This window comes from Motacilla alba, chromosome 14, assembly GCF_015832195.1.
Source record: "Motacilla alba alba isolate MOTALB_02 chromosome 14, Motacilla_alba_V1.0_pri, whole genome shotgun sequence".
In the NCBI taxonomy this organism is placed as follows: Eukaryota; Metazoa; Chordata; class Aves; order Passeriformes; family Motacillidae; genus Motacilla; species Motacilla alba.
The window spans coordinates 9,297,170-9,317,347 of record NC_052029.1 but is presented as its reverse complement, the minus strand read 5'-3'; the positions used below and the strand labels follow the sequence as shown (position 1 = coordinate 9,317,347).

The window sequence follows — 20,178 nt, the reverse complement described above, 5'->3', positions numbered from 1 at the left end:
TGCTGCGGCTCTGCTGTGGCTCTGCTGTGGCTCTGCTGCCTCACACTGTTCTCTGTTCTGCTCGTCCTTCAGGTGCAGTATTAACACTTCATGTTGTGGGAGTTTCTCTAAAACACGTATTGCAGTCTGAAAATTATTTAAAAATGGGAATCTGAATCTTCTGAATATTTTTCTAAGCAAATAAATAATCCAGTCAAGCTGCATGTGTAAGTAGTAATTATATCCATCTGTGCCAATCAGGAAACTGAACTTGGTGCAGCTGGCACCTGCATTATCTAGTCTTGCCATCTTTCCTACAGAGCTCTGATGGAGTTCCCACAAAATTTGTATTTTAGAAAAGTAATGCTACATGGAAAAGAACAGGCCTGTCTAGGACAGAAATCCAGATGGAAGTAAGTAGTTTTTCCTCATTGTTGTGGTTTTTGTCAGTGCTGTTCAAAACAAAGACAAGGGCGGGGAAAGCAGAAAAGCTGCTCTGCCGTGAGGTTTGTGTCCTGTCACGGTGTCCCTGCCACCCATCTCACCCCAGTTTGGAGACTGGAAAGCAGTACCCTGAGAAAGACACAAAGTGGTTCACTACCAGTGTTCCTTACCACTGCAGGGACAGGGGCAAACCACACCTGCTGGGCAGAAGACAGGTAAAAGCAGTTCCAGATTTTTGGTTAAACAGGTGATCTTAAGTGGTTTATTGCTTTTGGCTAATTTAGAGCACTTCAACAGCAACAATTTCTATGCTTTAAAAATACCAAAAATATTTCCTGAGAACTTGTTGATTCTTCTGTACTGTACTCCCCCCTTGGCTACCTGTGCCATTGCTGAGCTCTGGCTGTCCTGCAGCACTTACCTGTGCAGGCTGTGCAATAAATCCCTCCAGGCTGGGCTCTTCTTAGGGCTTCTCCTGGAGCTTTCCCAGAGAACTTTCCAGCCACAGCCACTGGGTCAGTGCCAGCCAGGGCTGCCTGAACATGAAACACATCCCAGTTTTACTGATGCAGTTAATAAACTACACTAACCTATCAAATAAGGTAGAGTTTTAGCAGTTCAAAAATAGCCATTTTCCACCAAAATGTGAAATGCTGTAAGTATGGGGACAATATTCTTAGCCAATCTTATCTGGATTAACTACCTTAATCTTCTTATTTTGGTCAACAACTCAACTCAGCCTTTTCTGAGCATAAGTAGATGAAATCAATAGAATCCCCTTTAGCTTCTCATGTGATGGAAGCGGCAGCAGAGAGCAGGAGCAGCAGCGGCCGTGCTGTGCAGTGCCCACAGCAGATCCTCCTGCTGGGACTGCAGGTGAGGCCGGGTCAGGATGAGCCACCAGGGCTGGCTCCCTGTCCCTGTTGCCCCAGGGAGCTCAGGGACTGCCCTGCACTTTGCTCTCTGCCTCTATCCTTCCTCCCCAAGCCTTCAGGATGTAAAAGGAGCAGCTGCAGCTTCTATTTCTCCTTGGACAAATACAAGGCGGGGTAGAATTGACCTTTGAGATAAAATTTTATTTAAAAATTACACAAAATAGAGGTTTTACATGGTTGCCATGTGGTAACTACAGCTGGATGCCTTCCAGAGGGTGCCCTCGGTTACTTACCTTGCTCTGTCACATACAGTAATGCACAAGGTCCCTCAAACCAACCCCACACCAGCAGAAGAAATCCAGTAGCTGTTCCCCATGTCTCGGATGTAGGTACTTCTCCAAATAACTCATTTCACAGACAACAGGTGAGAACAATGGTTATGTAGTACAGAGTTCACAGACAGTGATTTTGTTCCCCCCTCCCAGGCCTGACATTCCCATGAACGTGACTACCTGCTCTCCGTGGAGAGGGCTGCAAGGGCTATGACAATGCTCACACTAACGTATGAGCATCCAGGGATTTAACAAAAACTGGGATGTTTGTAAACAAATTTAATTTATTGGCATTACTTACAAAATAAAGTTTTAGACCATGATTTTCCATCATGTCTGTGTCACTATATGGTTTTATTTTTTTCATAACGAAACAGAAGGAGAATTGCAATACATTAGAAATCCCAGATTAATCGAGCTGCAGACAGGGTCCCACGGTGCCTTCCCGGCGGCTCCCCCGCCTCGGAGGCCATGCAAACGCTGAGTCCTGGGCTGGCAGTGGCTGCCCGCAATGCCCTCGGGCCCAGGGCAGCTCAGATCCCGGCCTGGCTGCCGAGGCCACGGCATTGCTCCGGCTGCGCCACCCGCTGCGGGCTCCTCCTGCGTCCCCGAGATCACCCGACACCTCTGCCCCCGCTGTCAGGACTGCACCGTCCCCTTAAGATACCACATTCCACCGTAGCTCACGCAGCAGTCCTGGGGAGACAGGAAAGGCTCCGTTAGGCTGCTCGGGCCCTGGGAGGGGCTGCCGTGGTGCTGGAGGCACCATCCCTAGAGACGGGTGAGGAGTGTCTGCATCTGGGGCCGGGGATGTTTCCTGGTGACAGCGGTACTGCTGCGCTGATGCATGGACTGGATGATCTCAAAGGTCTCTTCCAACCTTGAAGATTCTATGATTCTAAAGTCCATAAAGTCTTGGGAATGACTGGCTGGCTCTGGGACAATAAACATGATCAGTAAGAAGCCCTTCTGCAGTGCACAGGAGAGAGCGTGAACCCAGGGCACAGGGTGGCCCAACCCCGAAGGACACAGGGCTTCAATGGAGGGGACACACGAGGAGGGGAAGGCTGAGAGCCACAAAGGGACAAATGATGGAGGCAGTGAGGAACAGCAGTGGCTCCTGAGGGAGAACCTGGGGCTCATGCAGAAGCCAGCTGAGGGAGGGCTGGAGGAGCAGGGCAGCGGAGGGGTAGAGAGGGGTGAAGCTCAGGGGAGGAGGCTGAGGGGAGCAGCAGGGCAGAGCAGGACAGTGAGGGCAGGCACTGGATCTGAAGCCTTTTAAGAAACCCTTTCTATGATAATGAAGTGTCAAACCTCAGCCCTGCTGTGACCACACGTGTGCTATGCTTGCAGCACCTCAGCAAAGGAGCACAGGAATTGGGTTATCTTGGGGCTCATTTCTTTGTGAGCACAAAGTCTCTGGAGTTCTGAGCTAACGGCTTCCCTTTCTTTTGCTCCAACCTCCCTCTTAGGTAATTCAACAGAGGCTGCAGAACTGAGGCTGTGCAGCTTAAATGTATCTTTGTTTCTGAAGTTTTGGGGCTCGTCCATAACAAAAACAAACCCAGAGGTTAGAAAGAGGGTTTGCAGACTGACCTATAAATGCAAAAATACAAATCCTGTCAGTCTGTTCCTCTGTGTATAAAAATGAGCACAGGCAGATGGGGAAATAGGAGTCAACAAAACCAATTTCACTTGAAGTGGAATCCAATCTCTTGTGGCTTAAAGAAGCCAGAGAATCTTCCCATTTCATTAAATCATACTTCTTAATTTTATTTCAGAAACAAAGGTAATTTCCCCTAGTCCTGTGACACATGTATTCAAGGCAATAAAGCCTGCCACAACACAAGGCTGGTCATCCACTGACTTACATAAAAACAGTGCCTGATGACTTAGGGGAAAGTATTTTTTCTAGAAATAGGTTATCTGTAGCAACAGCATCATGAAAAACTAATGCCAGTACATTGTCTAGATGTTCCAGGAGGGCTGATACTTGAGCTCATGTAGTCGCTGACAAATCCCCCAGCACAGGGAGCCAAAGGAAATATTGTCTAGCAGGCAGAAAAGTCTGAGCTTATTTTACTGCTAAGACGACCAGGTTCTTTCAAGCAAGACCAGTTTGCTTATTATCACAGCAACAGATCTGGAGTTCTTCAAAGATGCTATTATTCATTTGCAGATCACAATGTAATAAAGCACTTAAGCACTTGTCTTATAGAAGTGGGTGACAGTGAGCAAAGGCCCAGCCACAATGATTAAAGTATTACATTAGCTGGCAACTTTCTGCTTGGCCATCCTGCATCTCTTTTAAAGTCACGGCCTGTGTGGGCTGTACTTTATACCTTAAACTTCTTGAGCAAGTAAATGGTGCATCTTCAAAGAGAGATGAAAGGATTTAAATAAACATTTACAATGAGATGTGTTAACTACTACTGTGCCTGCTGGTTTTGGCCAGGGTTTTGCTCTGTGCAAAGCTGCACATCCTGCTAGAGAATAAAATCCACTTCCTTCTGAACATGTGGCACCGGTGCTCTTCAGCACTAACCAGCAGCTGTCAGTTGGTAACTCAGAGCACTGGGCAGAGCCCTCCCACCTCCTTAATGTTTAATTCTGCATTATTTAAAAAGAACTCAAGTACCACACTTACTACACTCTATTCTCTGCTGCTCCAAAATGACAGAGAGATTTGTTGCAATAATACAAAATAATGTGTGAGGCACTTGGAGGGAAAGAAGACAGAGTGAGACAAGTGCATTTTTAAGAAAACAAGCTGAAACACAGGCTTTGTCCATATTCCAACAACTGTTCTATCATCCTTATCCTTTGACAGTTCAAGGTAAAATATAATCCTTTGCTCAAATCAAGCATTAAAACTCATGTGTTAATTGGATCAAACCCAAAGTGAACAGAAGCTTACCTTTAACACTCTATCCACCTCCTGCTTGTTGAGATCCTCCCCACACTCCTGACTCAGCTGGCTCTGGATGACATTCCTGCGCACTCGGTAGTTTTTCGAAAAGATTTCAAGCAAAACTTGGCGATGCTTTAAAAGAAAATGTACTGTAAGCACACAGAGAACAATTATTCCTGTCTTTCTATCAAAACTGCACGTGCCTTAGTCTGCACAAAACATTCCCTGAACTACATCAGGGGATTCTTGCTTCATAATCCTGAAACCATCCCATATATTGCTGCCCTCCAGCAGTGCTTTATCCTCCAAGGGCTCTACAGGGGTCCCTCCAGACCCTGTGGCCACACCTGCACCTGTTCTGTGACCTGGGGCACCCCAAAGGTACACAAACATCGAAGAAGTTGCAATGTATTCCTCTCAAATGCTTGCATGGGAGTTCACATCACTCCAGGCAAGAGGCTGGCTAGTTCTTGCCTCTCTCCTATAAAAATGTACTCAGCCCATGGAGCCAGGAATTGCACTGCCCATCCACAGGTCGGTAGGCACCTGCCCCTTCACCTCGTTTACTCTGACAGCACTTAGAACTCAGCAGATGCTCACATATGCTGCAATCATTTCCTACTCTTAAGTATAAACAGGTACACCTGGTAATCTCTGGTTAATGTTGCATTATCATCAAAAGGAAAAAAACCTTTGGACTGGATCCTGGTCTGTATTGGAGGCCTGCATGGGAGAATCCTTTCGTCTCACAGGTTCAGAAATAGCCACTGAGATGGTGACTGACATGATTACCAACATGTTATGAGCTTCCTTTCAGCTGGAAACAGGTTGGTGGTAAAAACACCAATAGAGAAAGAGGAAAACTATCTGCTGTACCAGTTCCAGAAACATGGATAATAATGCCAAACACCCAATAAAAATATAGTGGGGAATGTCACTTTTTTGATCTTTACCTGATCATAAGTGTCACCAGCTTCCCAAAGTGCATAGACCTTTAGTTCATCTGGTGAGGCAGCAGTCTGTGGAGGAAACTGAGAACAAGAAGCTGTTAAAAATAACCAGCTATTAAATGAGTTCTGCTTAATGGTTCCATGATACTGTATCCCTGGACACCCATTACTGAATCAAAACCCTGGCTGCCATGGAATAATAACTGCTGAACCAACCCAACTGCTGTCCCACCCCACCCTGGAAAAGGTGCCTTGGCTCTGGCAGCCCTGTGCCTGCTCAGCACCTTCTCACAGCCCCAGTGACAGAGCAGAAACATGCTCTGTGTCACACCTGGGACCCAGAGAACTGGATGAGCACCATGGCACCCTGAGGTGTCTCAACGTGCCCAGGTTTGACTGATGGCTCTGCTCAAGGTGGGACACCCTGCACAGGGCACTGGTGCCACATCTGTCACACACCAACCACAGCTGGGCTTTCAAGGGAACTGCTGGACATACTGGAATCCCATGAACTGTGCATGGGGACAGCTTGCCACTGGTGGAGAGTTGGCCACCATGTACCAGAACAATCCCAGGGCTTGGACCTTGATGGTACCCATGGCAAGGTATCTGTAGATTCTTCCTGTCAGCAGTGTTTGCTTCCAGACCATCCAGAACAGCTGAGAGCACCAAGTGCATTCCAGGGTCTTTCTGGAGGTTTTTACCTTTACAGTGGCAGGTTTTACAGATTCAGACTCCATCCTGCAGTTAGCTGCTTCACTAATCCCAAATGAGCATTACTGACAAGCAGGTGCTTCTGCTGTACTGCCATCTCTGTTTTGGGGCAGACTACAGGACTCAGAGGACTGAACACTGAGGGACAGTGAACCAGCCATTTGCTCATTTCGGGCTCCAGCAGTGACAGTGGTTTTGCATGTTTTGTTCCCCCCCATGTGCCAAGCTGGAGAAACACGTTCGTTTTTTCTGAGGCAGAAGCCTCACACCCCTGCAGACAGGAAGGAGCACAACTGCCTCTCCCCCTAAAAAAATAAAATACCATCCATTTGCCTTAACATTTCCCCTTGGAGCAGTGACTAATGAGCACTGCTGGAATATGCCTTCACTCCTGACATGTCTCTTCCTGTCTGTCACTAACGATTTATTCCTTGCTAACCGCCCAGATGACCTAAATCAATCATCTATGAAAAGCTAACAAGCCAGTCCCAATTGTTCCAGCCTCCCTCAATCCTGGCTGCTGGTACAAACCAAACCTTTCTTCCCAGCCTCCCTCACCAGCCAAAAGACTTGTGCATCACGGAGTGAAAAGATCAGCATTCCTTTCATGCTCTGCCTCTGATCTTATTGCAGAGGGGAAGGGTTTTGTCCAGTGGGAGCTGCCTAGTGGGATTAGCAGCTTTGACTTTCAGGTTAGTCCAAATGGCTGGGATATAACAAGGTTTTACACTTGGTTTAGAGCCAGGATTCAGGCTGACTAGGCTCACAGCACCTGACATGATTCTCCTCCCATAAGGACACTTGCTTTTGAGGAATAATGTCTCTTGTAGGTTTTCAGCAGAGATAAAATCAAATACTCCAGCTTCCCTCCACACAACACAGCAGGAATGGCAAGTGCAGCAGGGCACTGGGGGCACCCAGGCACGACCTGCTGGGCTCGACAAGTGAGCCAGCACAGCCCCAGAGTGCAAACTCCTCCTGCCTCAGCCACGGGGCTGAAACACAGCTGTGTTTATCCAGACATTCTGCAAGGAAACGGCTTCCAAACAAACACAATACTTGGGAAGAAAAACGCACAGAATCTCCTCCTCCCAGCCAGCCTCCCTCTGCAAACTGCTGCAAGTGCTGCTGCCAACAGCTCCCTGCTCGCTTGCTCCTGTCACACAGCCTGGGAGTGGGAAATGCCATCAGGGATTCTTCAGAGAGACACACAGCACAAACAGTTCACTGCCTTGCCATCTGCTGTCCCTTTGCTGGTTTATGCCACCTTGATCTCCCCAGCCTCACCATGATAACAGTTCTCTGCTACCTTAAAATCCTTTTCAAAATATTTGCCCTGTGCCCCTTCCTGCTCTATGCTCCTGGAGCAAGTGCAGGGCTCTTGGGAGATGGACTCCATGCTGCCCCAGAGCTGCCACGTTCAAATGGAACCTCTCAGGGAGGAGCCCTGGGCTCTGGGAAGTTCTCACTCAAGCACTGAGCCACTGCCAGGCAGCCTCAGTTATAGCTACACCAGATGGAAGAGGCTGAGAGTGCCAGAAAAAAACTTATCAGCTGGAGAAATCCTAAAGGTAAACTGCTGATCTCACCTCTCAGGGAGCCTGGCATTGGCACCAGCCTGCAGGGCTCTCTGAGTGCAGGCTGCACTCCCCTCCTGTCAGCCCAGCCAGGCAGGACACACACAACACTTACATCATTTCCTGAGGCCTCAAAAATATCCTCAAGTTTTGGGCAGAACCTTGCCACTCCAGGGCCATGGGAAGGGAGCCATGGCAGGAGCCAGCACCCTCCTGTCTGCAGGAAATGGGTGTAGGTCCCCAGGAGCCAGAGCCCTGCACAGACACTTCCCATGGGGTGGGAGAGTGGCTCAGCCCAGGGCACAGGCACCGAGTCCTGCCTGCCCAGGGCTCCTCTCTTCTCTCCTCTGTCTGTCCCCTCTCCTCACCCTCTCCCATGGCAGCACCAGCTCAGGATTTGCTCTTTCCTGACCTGTGCTTTTCCCTCACACTTGAGGAGGGACAGCAAGCACAGCACCCTGCAGGCATCCCCAAGGCCTCAGCTACAGCTGGAGTGGCCTATCCTGGCTCCCCACAAATGCTGTTTATCTCATGCCCTGGCTGCTGTTGGTCAGCCCTGTAATAAATCCTGCATTACCCTGCTAAGGTTTCCATTGCCATTTTCAGCCACGTTTTCTATAATAGGTAAGCAGTCAAGCCAAGAGTGTCTTCACCCGCCAAAGAACATCATTTTAATTATCTCAGATCATTGATTTTTATCACCAAAGCACTTCCACTTACAGAAAACTAATGAGTAACTGTGAAATCCCACGCTGAACAACCCTCCAGGCTTTCCCTGAGCTCAGGCGCCCTTGCTGGGTTCTGACAAAGTTGTCCAGGGGAACAATCAAGAAACACCAAAGTTTCTGAGCCCATGCAAAGAGCAAACCCAGCCCCAGCACCTCTGCCATCTGCACAGAGCATCAGGGCAGGCTCAGGGCAACGATTTACATTGCTGCCAGCACTACAGGCTCATGCACAAGAGCTCAAGTACCGCAGTAAATTCTGAGTCAGCAGAACTAAAACGTGCAACAGTCTCCTCAAGAGACATTCCAGGAACCACTTCTGCACCTCTGCAGGTCTCCTGTGACAGGGTTTTCCACACAAGGAAGCTCCTGGCCACCTCTCTTCAGCATGATTTTATTTTGCTTTTTGAAAAGAGAAACGATCTCACTTCTCATGTGGATTTCTAAAATCCCCAAATTTCCAAAGCAAACAAGCCCCAGTCCCAAGGAACAGAGCAGGAATGACCTCAGCTGTTCACCATCAGCATGGCAGAGGCACACATTACACCAGGTGCAGGGGAGAGCCTGGCCAGCACTGAGACAGTTCCAGGCAAGCACCACCCCAGGACTTGGAAACTGCCAGGAGAGGAAGCAGCAAGCACCACAACTGGTGCTCTCCCCAGTGACATTTCCAGGCTGTTGCTCAGTTCCCAGGTGCCACAACATGTACTTTGCACACGACTGAACACGTTCCTGCTGCCCCCCAGCAGCTCCCATGCTCCAGGCTCTCCCAGCCCTCCTGCTTCCTGCTCTTTCGAGCAGTTCACATGTTCCTTCTCCTCTCTCCCCAAAGGCAGCTGCTCCCAGGCTCCTTCTGGTTGTAACCCAATCAGCAGTGCCAGATGTCTTGTAAAATTAATTTCCTTCCAGGCTCTTTCCCATGATGCCAGATTGCCTTTGCTCTCCTAGGCAATGCAGTGTCTCCCAGCCCTGCTCTGTCTCACGCAATCACCCAGGTCGTTTCCACACAGACAAAGAAACAGACACCTCTGCACAGCCTAGCAGGAAGCAGAGGCCAAGGAAACCTGCTGCAGATGGGCTTTGTCGCTTCCCAGAGGCTCTGCTGGGTGTGTCCTGCTGCTCCCAGGCAGTCAATGTCACCTTTTCTCTCCCAGCTGGGTCCCTGTCCCCGAGGGAAGGAGCTTGTGCAATTCCAGGAGAGCTGATGGGAATCTGGGGCTGCCTTAGATCACGTTAACAGGAGCAAGCTGGGACAGCAAATCACTGTGGCCACCACCTTGGATGTGGAAACAGAGTCCCAGGGACAACAGGGCAGAGTGCAGAGCCTGCCAGAAGCAGGACCCCAGACAGAATCCCAGCAGCTCCAACACATCCAGTATCAGACAGGTACTCTGAGCACATCTGTCCTTCTGGTCCATCAGCACAGGACACAAATATTTCACATCTCAGATGTTTAACTGCCCTCCCCCCATCCCTCCCCCAAAGCACACCACGGGAAAACCATACTTACAGGCACCAAAATCTGTTTGCAGCCAGTGTCCAACACCATGTCCTGTAACATTTTGTCTGAAATGCCACTGAACAAGGTATGTCCTGGAGGCAGACTGGCTAAGTGAAGGTTAAATAACCGTTTAAGCTCACTCAGGGTGAGTACAAATTGTTTCTTAAACGTCGAGGACACAAAGGCCTTCAGTTCCTGGGCGACCCTGTCGATGCAGCCCCCGGGCAGGTGGCCATTCACAGGGTCCATGGGGCCCTGGGCTGGGTGCAGGCCGTTGACCAGGCCGTTGTTCAGGCCCTCGTGGGCTGAGGTATCCATGGGCTCCTCCGCACTCACAGGCTCCTCTTTAATGCGGATATTGGGAACGTCCGTCTTGGCCGAGCTGTCGTTTGATTTCATCTCTGCCTTCTGCCTCTGGAACTCCTTCTCCAGCTGCCCATAGTTCTGCTTGACTTTTGCTTTAGCCATGTTGACCCTTTGCTCCCCAGAAACCAGCAAGGGATGAGCTGGTAAGAAACAAAAGGTACCATAAATCTCAGCAGGGCTCATAGTGAAAGGAAACCAGGAAACATCATGTGCTCACGAAATCTAAGGCATAAACCCAGTCTGTTGATTAGCTCTTACATTAGTTTTGGGGGGTTTTGCTGGATTTTTGAGGGCAGCATGTGTTTGTTTTTCTAAAGCCAAATGTTTGGGGAAGGGTATTCCAGTCAAGGAATCCAAAGCAAAGTGTGTTTGTTCAATCACCAAGGCCTTTTCCACATTTCAGGAAACCAAGCTCCAAACTGCTTACACATCTCCGCTTGTGACCCAAATATTTCTTTGTCCAACAACTCTTCTTTTTGTCTTTTAGATTCTCCAGTGGCTGGTGGGACCTGGTGCAGCCCCTGCCAGAGGCAGCACCAGGATGTCACCAGGTACAGGGAGGAGTGTGGAAGGGTTAGCAGTGAACCTGAACACCCCTGCAGCACGAGGTGCAAGGCAGGAGAGGCTCAGACCCTCTGCTTGGTGTTATTAACCAGTAATGGGGAGAAAGGGACAGGAAGGTGTTCTCTCCCATGGAATCCTGCCCTTCTTCCCCTCTCCACACCCAGCCATCCAAAGGTGAAAGGAAGGGCTGTGTTGGCAGCAGAGGAACGCAGTCCTTGCCAAAGCAAGAAGTGCAGTGTTTGAGGCAAAGGCATGCCCAGCACACATGCTGTTACCTTCTCTGCTGTTAGGCTCAGTAATCCTCTCCAAATAACCCAACACCTAATCCTTCTGAGCAGATCAGACACAGGGTATTGAAATGGATTCATATGCTCCTTTGTCAGTTCTGCTTACACTCTTCATTTGCTCCACTGTCTGGCACTGAGCCAAATGTCCAGTTAAAACTCTGCAATCTCAAGTTTTCACAATCTTTTAGGATTTTGGAGCAGCTACTTTAATACTCTCACTGGCATCCATAGTGGAGAAGGATGTCAAAACCAGACAGCTTCACGCCTCCTTACAGCCTCCTGCCATGACATTCTCCAGTAACTGCTTGGCCCTCAACCACACCAGAGAGCCTACTGCAAATCAGGGAAGTAAAAAAACCACCTCATTCACATTAAGTTGCATTAACATTAAATTGAGAGGTGAGAATTATTTGTGCACTGGCTCTGTCTGTCCTCCCTTCAGGAGCTGGTTACCCCACAAGCTGCTCTAAATGAGCAAGTGGGTAAGAGAACCAGCTGATTTTACAGTGTCAAACAGCAAGTCCCCAGGGCCACAGACTCCTCCTGGCTCTGCTACAAGGATGCCACAGTAGCTGGTGTCACCCCAACTTCAGTGACATTAGTACAGACCAAGATATGTCTTAAATATTCCAGAGGAAAATAGTAAGAAAGAAAATACATTAAACAAAACCAGACTCCACCACATTCAAAACCAAAGAGGAACTCCAAGACATCACTTAGAATATGGATGGGCAGATGAATACATGCAAGTGCTTCAGCATGATTCAAGCACAATTCCATTTACCTGATTGTGCCTCTTGTTTCTTTGGTGTCAAGTGCTCCTTTAAGAGATTATAGACCTTTTCTAATCTGAAAGACAAAGACACAGTATTCCAGGACAGTTTCAGTTGTTATGTCTGCATGCAGCCATGCCAGCTTTAGCCATTAGCTAGAACATTCCATCTCTCCAGGGAGCCAAGAACCAGGAATGATTTGAGTGATGCAGTAACACCTCCCACCACACCACTGCCTGGGCACTGTGATACAGATCACATTATTATCAGTGTCTACAGAACCCTTGTACTAAACAGTTCTCTGCTTTTAGCTTATTCCCCAAAACACAGTAAACTATTTACTTGGCCTGAATGCCCATCCACAGCATCTGTTGCCTCTGAACTATGTCTGGATGCTTCTTAACAAAATCTTCATCGTAAGGGAGCATGAACTCCCAACCTTTGTTTATTCTTGCCACAGACATGTGCTCTAGGAAGTCTTTCACATCTTCTGGGCAAAGCTAAAAGAAAAAGAAAAAGCATAAATAGCATGGAAGTCAGTTTACACAGGACAGATGCAGCAGGGAGCACTGTGCATGAGACAGGAGAGCTGGGCTGATCTGGTGTGTATGGAGCACCTCCATGGGCACACACCCAGCCAAGTCAGAGATACTCATCCTGCTCTGCAGCACAACACTTTCACACACTGTTAAAAGCCCAGGACTTCAGAGAGCCGTGGTGATTAATCACCCCAGAGTCAAATAGCTCATGGCATGTTTTGCAAAGAAAAGGGAGTTTCCAAACTGAGATGAAAAGGCTCTATGGGGAAGAGAAGCATATTCTACAATGTTAATCTTATTTTAGAGCTGCAGGCCAGACATGCTGCACCTACACATGCCCAGCTTTTATGCAGCACTGGTTCTTACATTCCAAAAATAGATGGTCAGTGCATAAACTGACTCCTGTTTTGTCATTTTAGTGCATTTAAAGAATTTGGGGTTTGTCCTTTTGACTTAATGTTTCTCATTCATTTGCCACTTTTAACAGACTGTTCAGATGCCTGAGTTGCTGTAAAGTTTTTACTCAGCATTGTAACTGGCAAATGCCAACAGAAGAGGTGCTCTTAAGACACCCAAAGCAGAGCAGCTCCTGTGGGCTGTGTGAGCACCTTCAGCCAGCTCAATTCAAACTGTGCCCAGCTTTCCACTGAAACACAGGAGAGGACACGATGCATTCCAGTGGCTCAGCTACAAGGCCAGTCTTGGAGTTGAAGAAACTCGTGGGAGCTGCTCAGAATGTTTTCCTCTAGAAAGAGTATTATCTCTACCTGTTCCAGATGGAGAGCAAAGCAGGCACTGTGAGAGGAAAGGCTCACAGCAGCAACCACTACCTACACCCACACAACGCCCAGCAACATTTGGCCAACTTCTCACCACCTTTGGATTTGGGAAGAAAAGGAATCCACTCACTTTTGTAACTGCTGCTACTTCCTTCCTCACAACCCAACGGTCCTGTGTGAACTTCCACATCTAGGAAGGGAACAAAAGAGGAAAACCTAATAACTGCATGTGTTTACTGAAGTAAAAAAATTTACTGAATTTACTGAAGTTCTGGCAATGACCCTGTTCAATGATGTTACCACAAAAACAGAACCCCCATTCCTTTCAAGAATGTAGAAGTAAGTGATTCTCAGCCAGCTAGAGGAAAAACATCTTCTGTCTCCTTCTGTCCTCAAACAGCCATGGATACAGGCCCAAAAGCTTTGAGAGTGCATGGTGTGCCTTGGCAAACCTGTGACTACAAAAGCTATGAGGAATCTCTTGAACTCAAACTCCATTTAGTCTCAAAACTAAAAAAAAAAAAAAAAACAAACAAACCAAAAAACAAAAACGACCAAAAAACCACAACAAAACAACAACAACAACAAACAAAACCAACATGAACAAACAAACAAAAAACCACCAAAAAACCAAAAAAAAACCCCAACAAAACCACTGCAGTGATGCTGGGACCCCAGAAATCACTTCTCGCATACCTCATCATCAGCCTAGAGACACTCTCCATGCACTCTTACACAGGGGCCTGTTCAGGCTGATGGCTGCTGCCCTTCAGCAGCACAGAGCCCCTACAAAGTGCCTGTTCCCTTCTTCCACCCCCATCACAGTCACTTACAGTTATGCCAAGATGTCCTGTCACTCACACACTTGTCCCCAGGTAGGGCACAGCCAGGTGCTCTGCACAGCAGCTCCTGAGATCCAAATCCTGAGGCAGCTGCTGAGGGCAGGCTGACAGGACTTGGGCAGAACACTAAACATGACCTTTCATTTCTTCCTGTCTCCATTTAAATAAGCTACAGGGTCTTTTAGTCTGTGTGTATTAATAATGTTGTTAAGAATCCAAAATCTCATTACTGACAATTTCTTCCTGGCCTACAACATCATCCATGCCTCCTTCTCTCCATTCAGCTTCTCTCTGCCCACAAACACACAAACCCAATCCACTCCCTTCAGGGCACAGGGCATTTCTATATTAAAGCACAAGAAGTCCATAAATGTTTTTTGAACTTATTAATTACTTTACTCAAATATATCCAGGGAAATAAAGTTCACTTTTTAAGCTAGAACACATTTTCTCCACAGATGCCATACAGCATTAAATACTATTTCTGAGTCTTAAAACCACACATTTCTCTTTGTCTGAAAGCCAGAAATATTGATCCTTTCTGTTTTCTAAGATTTAAACTTTTTCCTTCTTGTAGTATTAATCAGCAAATTATTTGCCTTTAAGATCAACACCGATCCATTTCTCATGGAAGGCATATTTGACATAATCCAAATGAAAATAATGTATCTTTTCATCCTAAATATTAAAACAGTATCCCTTACTTAACTGAGCACAATAATTCTGGTCCCTGAACTTTACACAGGATGTGTCACCTAATCTGCTGTGTCCTAAACACTTATGTCACTGGGTCACACCTGAATCCAGGTCTCCATATGGCAATGTCCTGGGCAGACATCAAGAGACAAGGAAAAGTCAGTTCCAATCACCATCAGTTTGATCTTACAGTAGTACTGTAATACCCTTAAAGTCTCTTGTTCGTCTCCTGTTCAGAGCTAAACCTCATGAACAAACTCTGCAAAAACACTCAGCTCTAACTGAAACAAATGAGAGCTGGGCTCTCATCAGACTTGCTCTGGTGGGGCGGAAGCCATAAACTGATTATGAACTTAGAAACCACTTAGGACCTTAATTCTTTCCCTGGTTAGTGAAAATAAACACAATGCAGAGGTTGTTCCTTTTTGCTGTGGTTATGTGTGTGTTTACAAGACCCATATTCATTTCAACTCCCATGTGCAGCTACTGCTCACAAAAGGTGCCTGGGAACAAAGTCCTTTCACTGATTAGCAGCCCTAGGGAATAAAGTCCTTTTTAAAGATCAACAGTGCATGCTCAGGGAGCACAAGGTTTACCCACACTGCCCTCCTGAGCCCTCAGTCCTGAGCCCTTGGAAATAGATCTGGAGAAACAAGCACTTCATTATGCAGGCCTGGCTGTTCTGCAAGCCTCACATCGTGGGGGCAATGTGATAGTGCTCTGCAGCATGTGCTAGAAAGGGAGGAATGCTGCTAATGACAGATGATCTGAACCTGCCAGGCAGACACAAAGTGAGCCTACACCAACACTCCCACGGCAGACTTGTAACAACACCTTCAGGATTAAAGCACAAACAACTTCCTTGGAGGAAACACCTCACTGCAGTAGAGCAGAAGAGTTTTGCAATGCTGCGGCCTCCCAGGCAAGCTTCACCTGTATTTTCCTTTAAAAGAAACAAACACTTTTATACTTACAACAAAATCTCTCCCTCTACAGAGCACTTCTGCAGGAACTCCACTATGGGGACTAGAAGTATCTTTCGGGTAGAGAACATCACTGTTAATTAAAAAGGAAGAGAAATTAGTTACTAGGTACTCCAGAAAAATGGCATTAGTGAAGACTAACATAACAAACATGCCCTCCCTGTTCTGCAGTTAAATTATACCTTTATCCAAAGCGTGGTTTTCATTAAAGGCATTAACATTGGTGTAATTACTCCACTGCAATTACACTAGTGCAGAAAGGCTTAGACCAGCAAAGCACAGCCTTGTGGCAAGCAGGTGTGTGCAACACAGCTACAAGCTCTGCTTTGTTCTTGCAAAGCCTACCCTCCCTTGGATCCATGTAAACAAGACCAGAAACATCCTAAGAAGTGCTTAGGCTAACCTGGTATGCAGCCTTGAAGGCAGCATTCAGCCAAAATGCTGATGTAGGGGTGAGACAGTTTTTTATTTCCTTCCCAGCAATCAAGGGTTTAACAGAACAATATTACAAATGCCATACTTGAATCAACAGCCCCAAGACCAACATTACTCTGTGTCTGTGTCCCTGTCTGCTTGCAGAGCCAGCTGGTGACATGTGTTACCAGGCTCTCCAAAGCCCCACAGCAACTCAGGTTCATGATCTTGATCCTACCCAGACCAAAGAAATGGGTCCCCACTCTCTGTTCAAAGCTCTGAGGTGTGCTGCTCAAACACCCCATCCACTACAGATCCTCACATCCTCCTCAGACTAGAGCAAAGAATCAGCTGTAACCTAAGAACAAGCTGAATGCTAACATACTGTCTTTTAACCTGCTCCCAGCTTCCTCCTGGAACAGCTGGAGAGACAGCAGGGCTGCTGTAAAAGCTGGTCACATTGCTAAGACAGGCCTGTACCACAATAGCTGAAACATCCTGCTGGCATACTTGGACTGGCAGCTGATGCCATTCACCTTAACACAGCTATTCCGGAGACTGTAAATCTCTGCATACAGGGCTCCACCCAGGTAAAAAAAAAAACAAATCACACTGCATTTTAGATTTCAATTCCCAATAGAATGCTCTATCCTAATAAACAGGAAGATGTTACAGACTCCAATTCATGTGGTACACTCAGTACACCCCCATGCTTGATTTACTGAGGGTGGTTTTCAGCTGGCAAGCGCAGCATCCACTGATGAACAGCAACAGGACTGCACAGAGATCCTTACAGGACTGAATTTTGCTAAGAGATACTATAGCTGACATTGGTTTCATTTTCTGTGTTTCTATTTGATGCTAATCCCTGGAAGAACTCGGAACAGCTCTCTCACAAAAGAACATGAGTGCAGACATCAAAAACCTGTCACAACTCAGATGCAAACACAGATTACATCACTGCTCAGCCACAATCCCACTTGGGACCGGTACTAAGGCATTATCCTTTCACAGCAACCCTTTGGATATGGATTAGCTGACTGCACTGAGGCGCAGACATGTAACCAAAGGTTTCACCCACGAGTTGGGCGCGCGGGTGTTTTGGGCCACGAGGGTGGGGACACAAAGCCCGCGGCCCCGGAACGGTCCCGGGGGGGGGGGTCCCGGGGCGATGCTGGAGGGATGCCGGGTTGGTCCCGGGGGGGTGTCCCGGGGCGATGCCGGAGGGATGCCGGGGCGGTCCCGGAGCGATACCGGAGGGATGCCGAGGCGGTCCCGGGGGGGCGTCCCGGGGCGATACTGGAGGGATGCTGGGGCGGTCCCGGGGGGTGTCCCGGGGCGATGCCGGAGGGATGCCGGGGCGGTCCCGGGGCGGTCCCGGGGACAAAGGCGGGCCGTACCTCTTGACCACCCAGTTTCCCTGGACCAGCAGCGCCACCTGCTGCACGCAGCGCAGCACGGCCGTGGGGTCGGTGCCCGAGCCCAGCAGACCCAGCAGGTTGGCGAACGGCATCACTTTCACTGCAAGGCAAACACAGAGTCACAAACAGCACTCACACCCCCAGGAACGGGGATTCAGCGTGTGCACGGGCAAAGGTTTATCTCGGGGAAAGAAATAAAGCCTTAGGTTTAGCCCCCTGTGCTGCAAGCATCATCTGTTTTGAAAATATCTGCTAGTGTTACAGCAGAGTTGACTGGCTGAACTGGTGACAAATTAATGTATTATTAAAATAACAATTAAAAAAACCCCAAGCCTGTGCCTTTGGCAATATCTGTAAGCAGAGATATCTGACAAGGCAGGATGCTCCTGAGGCAAAATGCTCAGGATTTGCTCTCATCAGAGAGTAGTCCTAAAGAGACAGAATCAAATTCCTAGGTGACACTCATGAAGTGTGTACCATTAAAAACTTCCCAGAAAATGCCAAAGTGCAGGCTGTACATGCTCAGACCCCCACATTCCAAGAGATACCTGCTGAATGTGTATCCAGAAAGCTACCATCAAATTAGAAATTTTTCTTAGAGTAAATTTATAGCAAGTGTATCAACAGTCAGATCAGCTGTCACTGCTCTTTTTAGGGAAAGGCTTGGGATTTAGATTCCTCAGAGAATCAGAGAGCCAGACAGTCTGTCTGATGGGGTGACAGAACTGGTAATACTGGGGAAAGCACCTTATCTGAGGCAACTAGAAGTCATAAAGTGAAGTGCAAATGTATTACAAAAGCTACAAACCATTCTTCATCAGGATCTTGATCTGATCAGCAAGGGGTAAAGTCCTCAGCTGGGCCATAGAAAGCACATTGCTTGGAGCCATTGGTTTCTCACTGCAGATAAACAGATTTGTAGCCCATGAAAAGGAGAATCCAGCCAATGTGGACTTTGAACATTATGTACAAACACTTACTTCTCTTCCTCTACGCTTGGAGGCATCAGCATCATTAAATATTCACTGGAAGAAAAGGAAACACATTCTTTAAAATGCTTGTCTTGAAACTTGCCAGGTTTAAGTACAGTAATTTCTCACTTTGAGCAAACCTGCTTGTGTGAATCTACAAAACAAACATCAGCCTGAAAAGAGCTCTCCCTTCCACTCCCACCTCCTCAGAACTAGTAAAAGCTACTGACATTCATCTGCCCAAAGTGAGAGTATGAAGTAAACGTGAGTCAGAATCCCAGCTCTTTTGTACAGCAGAGTGTCCAAACAGAGGATCTGCACAAGGAAATATATTAAACACAGGTGCTCTGACAGCCATCAGCAGGGTCATGTGAAACCCCACAGACAGAGAGAATCAGGCCAGCAAAAGCAAACTTTCTGTCCCACCCATGCAATTACCAGTGTCTGTGAGAAAGAATCAGATCCAAAAGACTCTTCAGAAGAGCTATCACTGATTTACTGATTTACAACATGCCAACACCATAACCAGAGCCAGACTCTGCACTTCACTATTGGGCCATGGCTGTCCCAGTGACAGGGAAGCACTGACTGCATTATGGAAGGCTCCTGTAGAGCTGCAGTCACCAAGAAACAGACACAAACACCTTTCAAGTAGTTTCAGTTGTCCCCACAAATCACAAAGGGAAGTTTTATAACATTTGCTAACAACAGAAGTTATTTGCTTTAGAGTGTTAATTTATATTATCCAGAAGAAGCCTTTGTTTTAAGTTTCCTTTGCAGTATTCACAGTCCAAATAAGGTAGGGCTGTGATAACGTACAAGAAGCTACAACCCTGAGTAAAAACAAGAGGTTTTAATCTCAAGGGTATAGGGAAACAAAGAAAGCAACCTCAGTAAGACGAAAGCTAGTTTGTTTCTGTGTTTTTAAAAACAATTCAACTTTTATCATGAATAGGATTTTCAAAGAACAGATTTTTAAAGAATATACCTGCTTATTACTCAGAAAACAATCCCAATTAATCAATGCCATTTCTGTAGGAAACCACCAAACCATTACCTGGGAGATTTAATTAATTCTGTGTTTTCAGCAAGGCCGTGACCTTGACTAAATAAATACTGGCGCTCGTGTTCAGAACGGCTATCCTGGAAACAGGGAAAAAACAGGAGTCATTATCACATACTGAAAACATACAAAATGCCAGAGAGCTGGATTTCTCATTCCAAACTATGATCACCCTGTCATCATTCCACCACTCAAGTGCTCCACCTTGCTACCTGATGCTCTGCTTTCACTTCCTTGTATGATGCTCATGTAATGTGGGAACATTTCCCTTTCTATGCCTTTGAAACTCCTGACAGACATGCACAAGTCAGCCAAAGAGGATTTCTCACACCTGACTCAATGGGTTTCCCAAGTCTTTCACAAAGTCCAGTTTAAAATCCAAGACCCAAGTGATTCTTGGGTCAGACCCCCCCCTTTATATTTGTCCAGCTCTCAGTTTTGAAGTGTGGAGACCCCAAAGCATTATCCAGCA

At 47.2% G+C, this 20,178-nt stretch overlaps 1 protein-coding gene across 3 annotated transcripts in view; it reads right to left on the bottom strand.

The window, feature by feature from the left end:
* Nucleotides 1–1,478: 1,478 nt before the first annotated feature.
* Nucleotides 1,479–20,178, bottom strand: part of POLR3E (RNA polymerase III subunit E) — a 28,759-nt gene continuing 10,059 nt past the window's right edge. Inside the window, exons 10-21 of one of the 3 annotated variants that reach the window (XR_005258627.1) lie at nucleotides 19,701–19,786; nucleotides 18,653–18,697; nucleotides 18,481–18,572; nucleotides 17,652–17,772; nucleotides 15,829–15,910; nucleotides 13,447–13,506; nucleotides 12,341–12,498; nucleotides 12,010–12,074; nucleotides 10,018–10,514; nucleotides 5,495–5,586; nucleotides 4,548–4,673; nucleotides 1,479–2,326 (exon numbers count right to left, since the gene is read on the bottom strand). Coding sequence is in view for 2 of the 3 variants with exons in the window: in XM_038151169.1 (XP_038007097.1) it covers nucleotides 2,270–2,326; nucleotides 4,548–4,673; nucleotides 5,495–5,572; nucleotides 10,018–10,514; nucleotides 12,010–12,074; nucleotides 12,341–12,498; nucleotides 13,447–13,506; nucleotides 15,829–15,910; nucleotides 17,652–17,772; nucleotides 18,481–18,572; nucleotides 18,653–18,697; nucleotides 19,701–19,786 (1,467 nt within the window). In the remaining variant the exon portion in view is untranslated. The remainder of the gene's footprint in view (nucleotides 2,327–4,547; nucleotides 4,674–5,494; nucleotides 5,587–10,017; nucleotides 10,515–12,009; nucleotides 12,075–12,340; nucleotides 12,499–13,446; nucleotides 13,507–15,828; nucleotides 15,911–17,651; nucleotides 17,773–18,480; nucleotides 18,573–18,652; nucleotides 18,698–19,700; nucleotides 19,787–20,178) is intronic. The other 2 variants (XM_038151169.1, XM_038151170.1) reach the window with 2 other exon arrangements.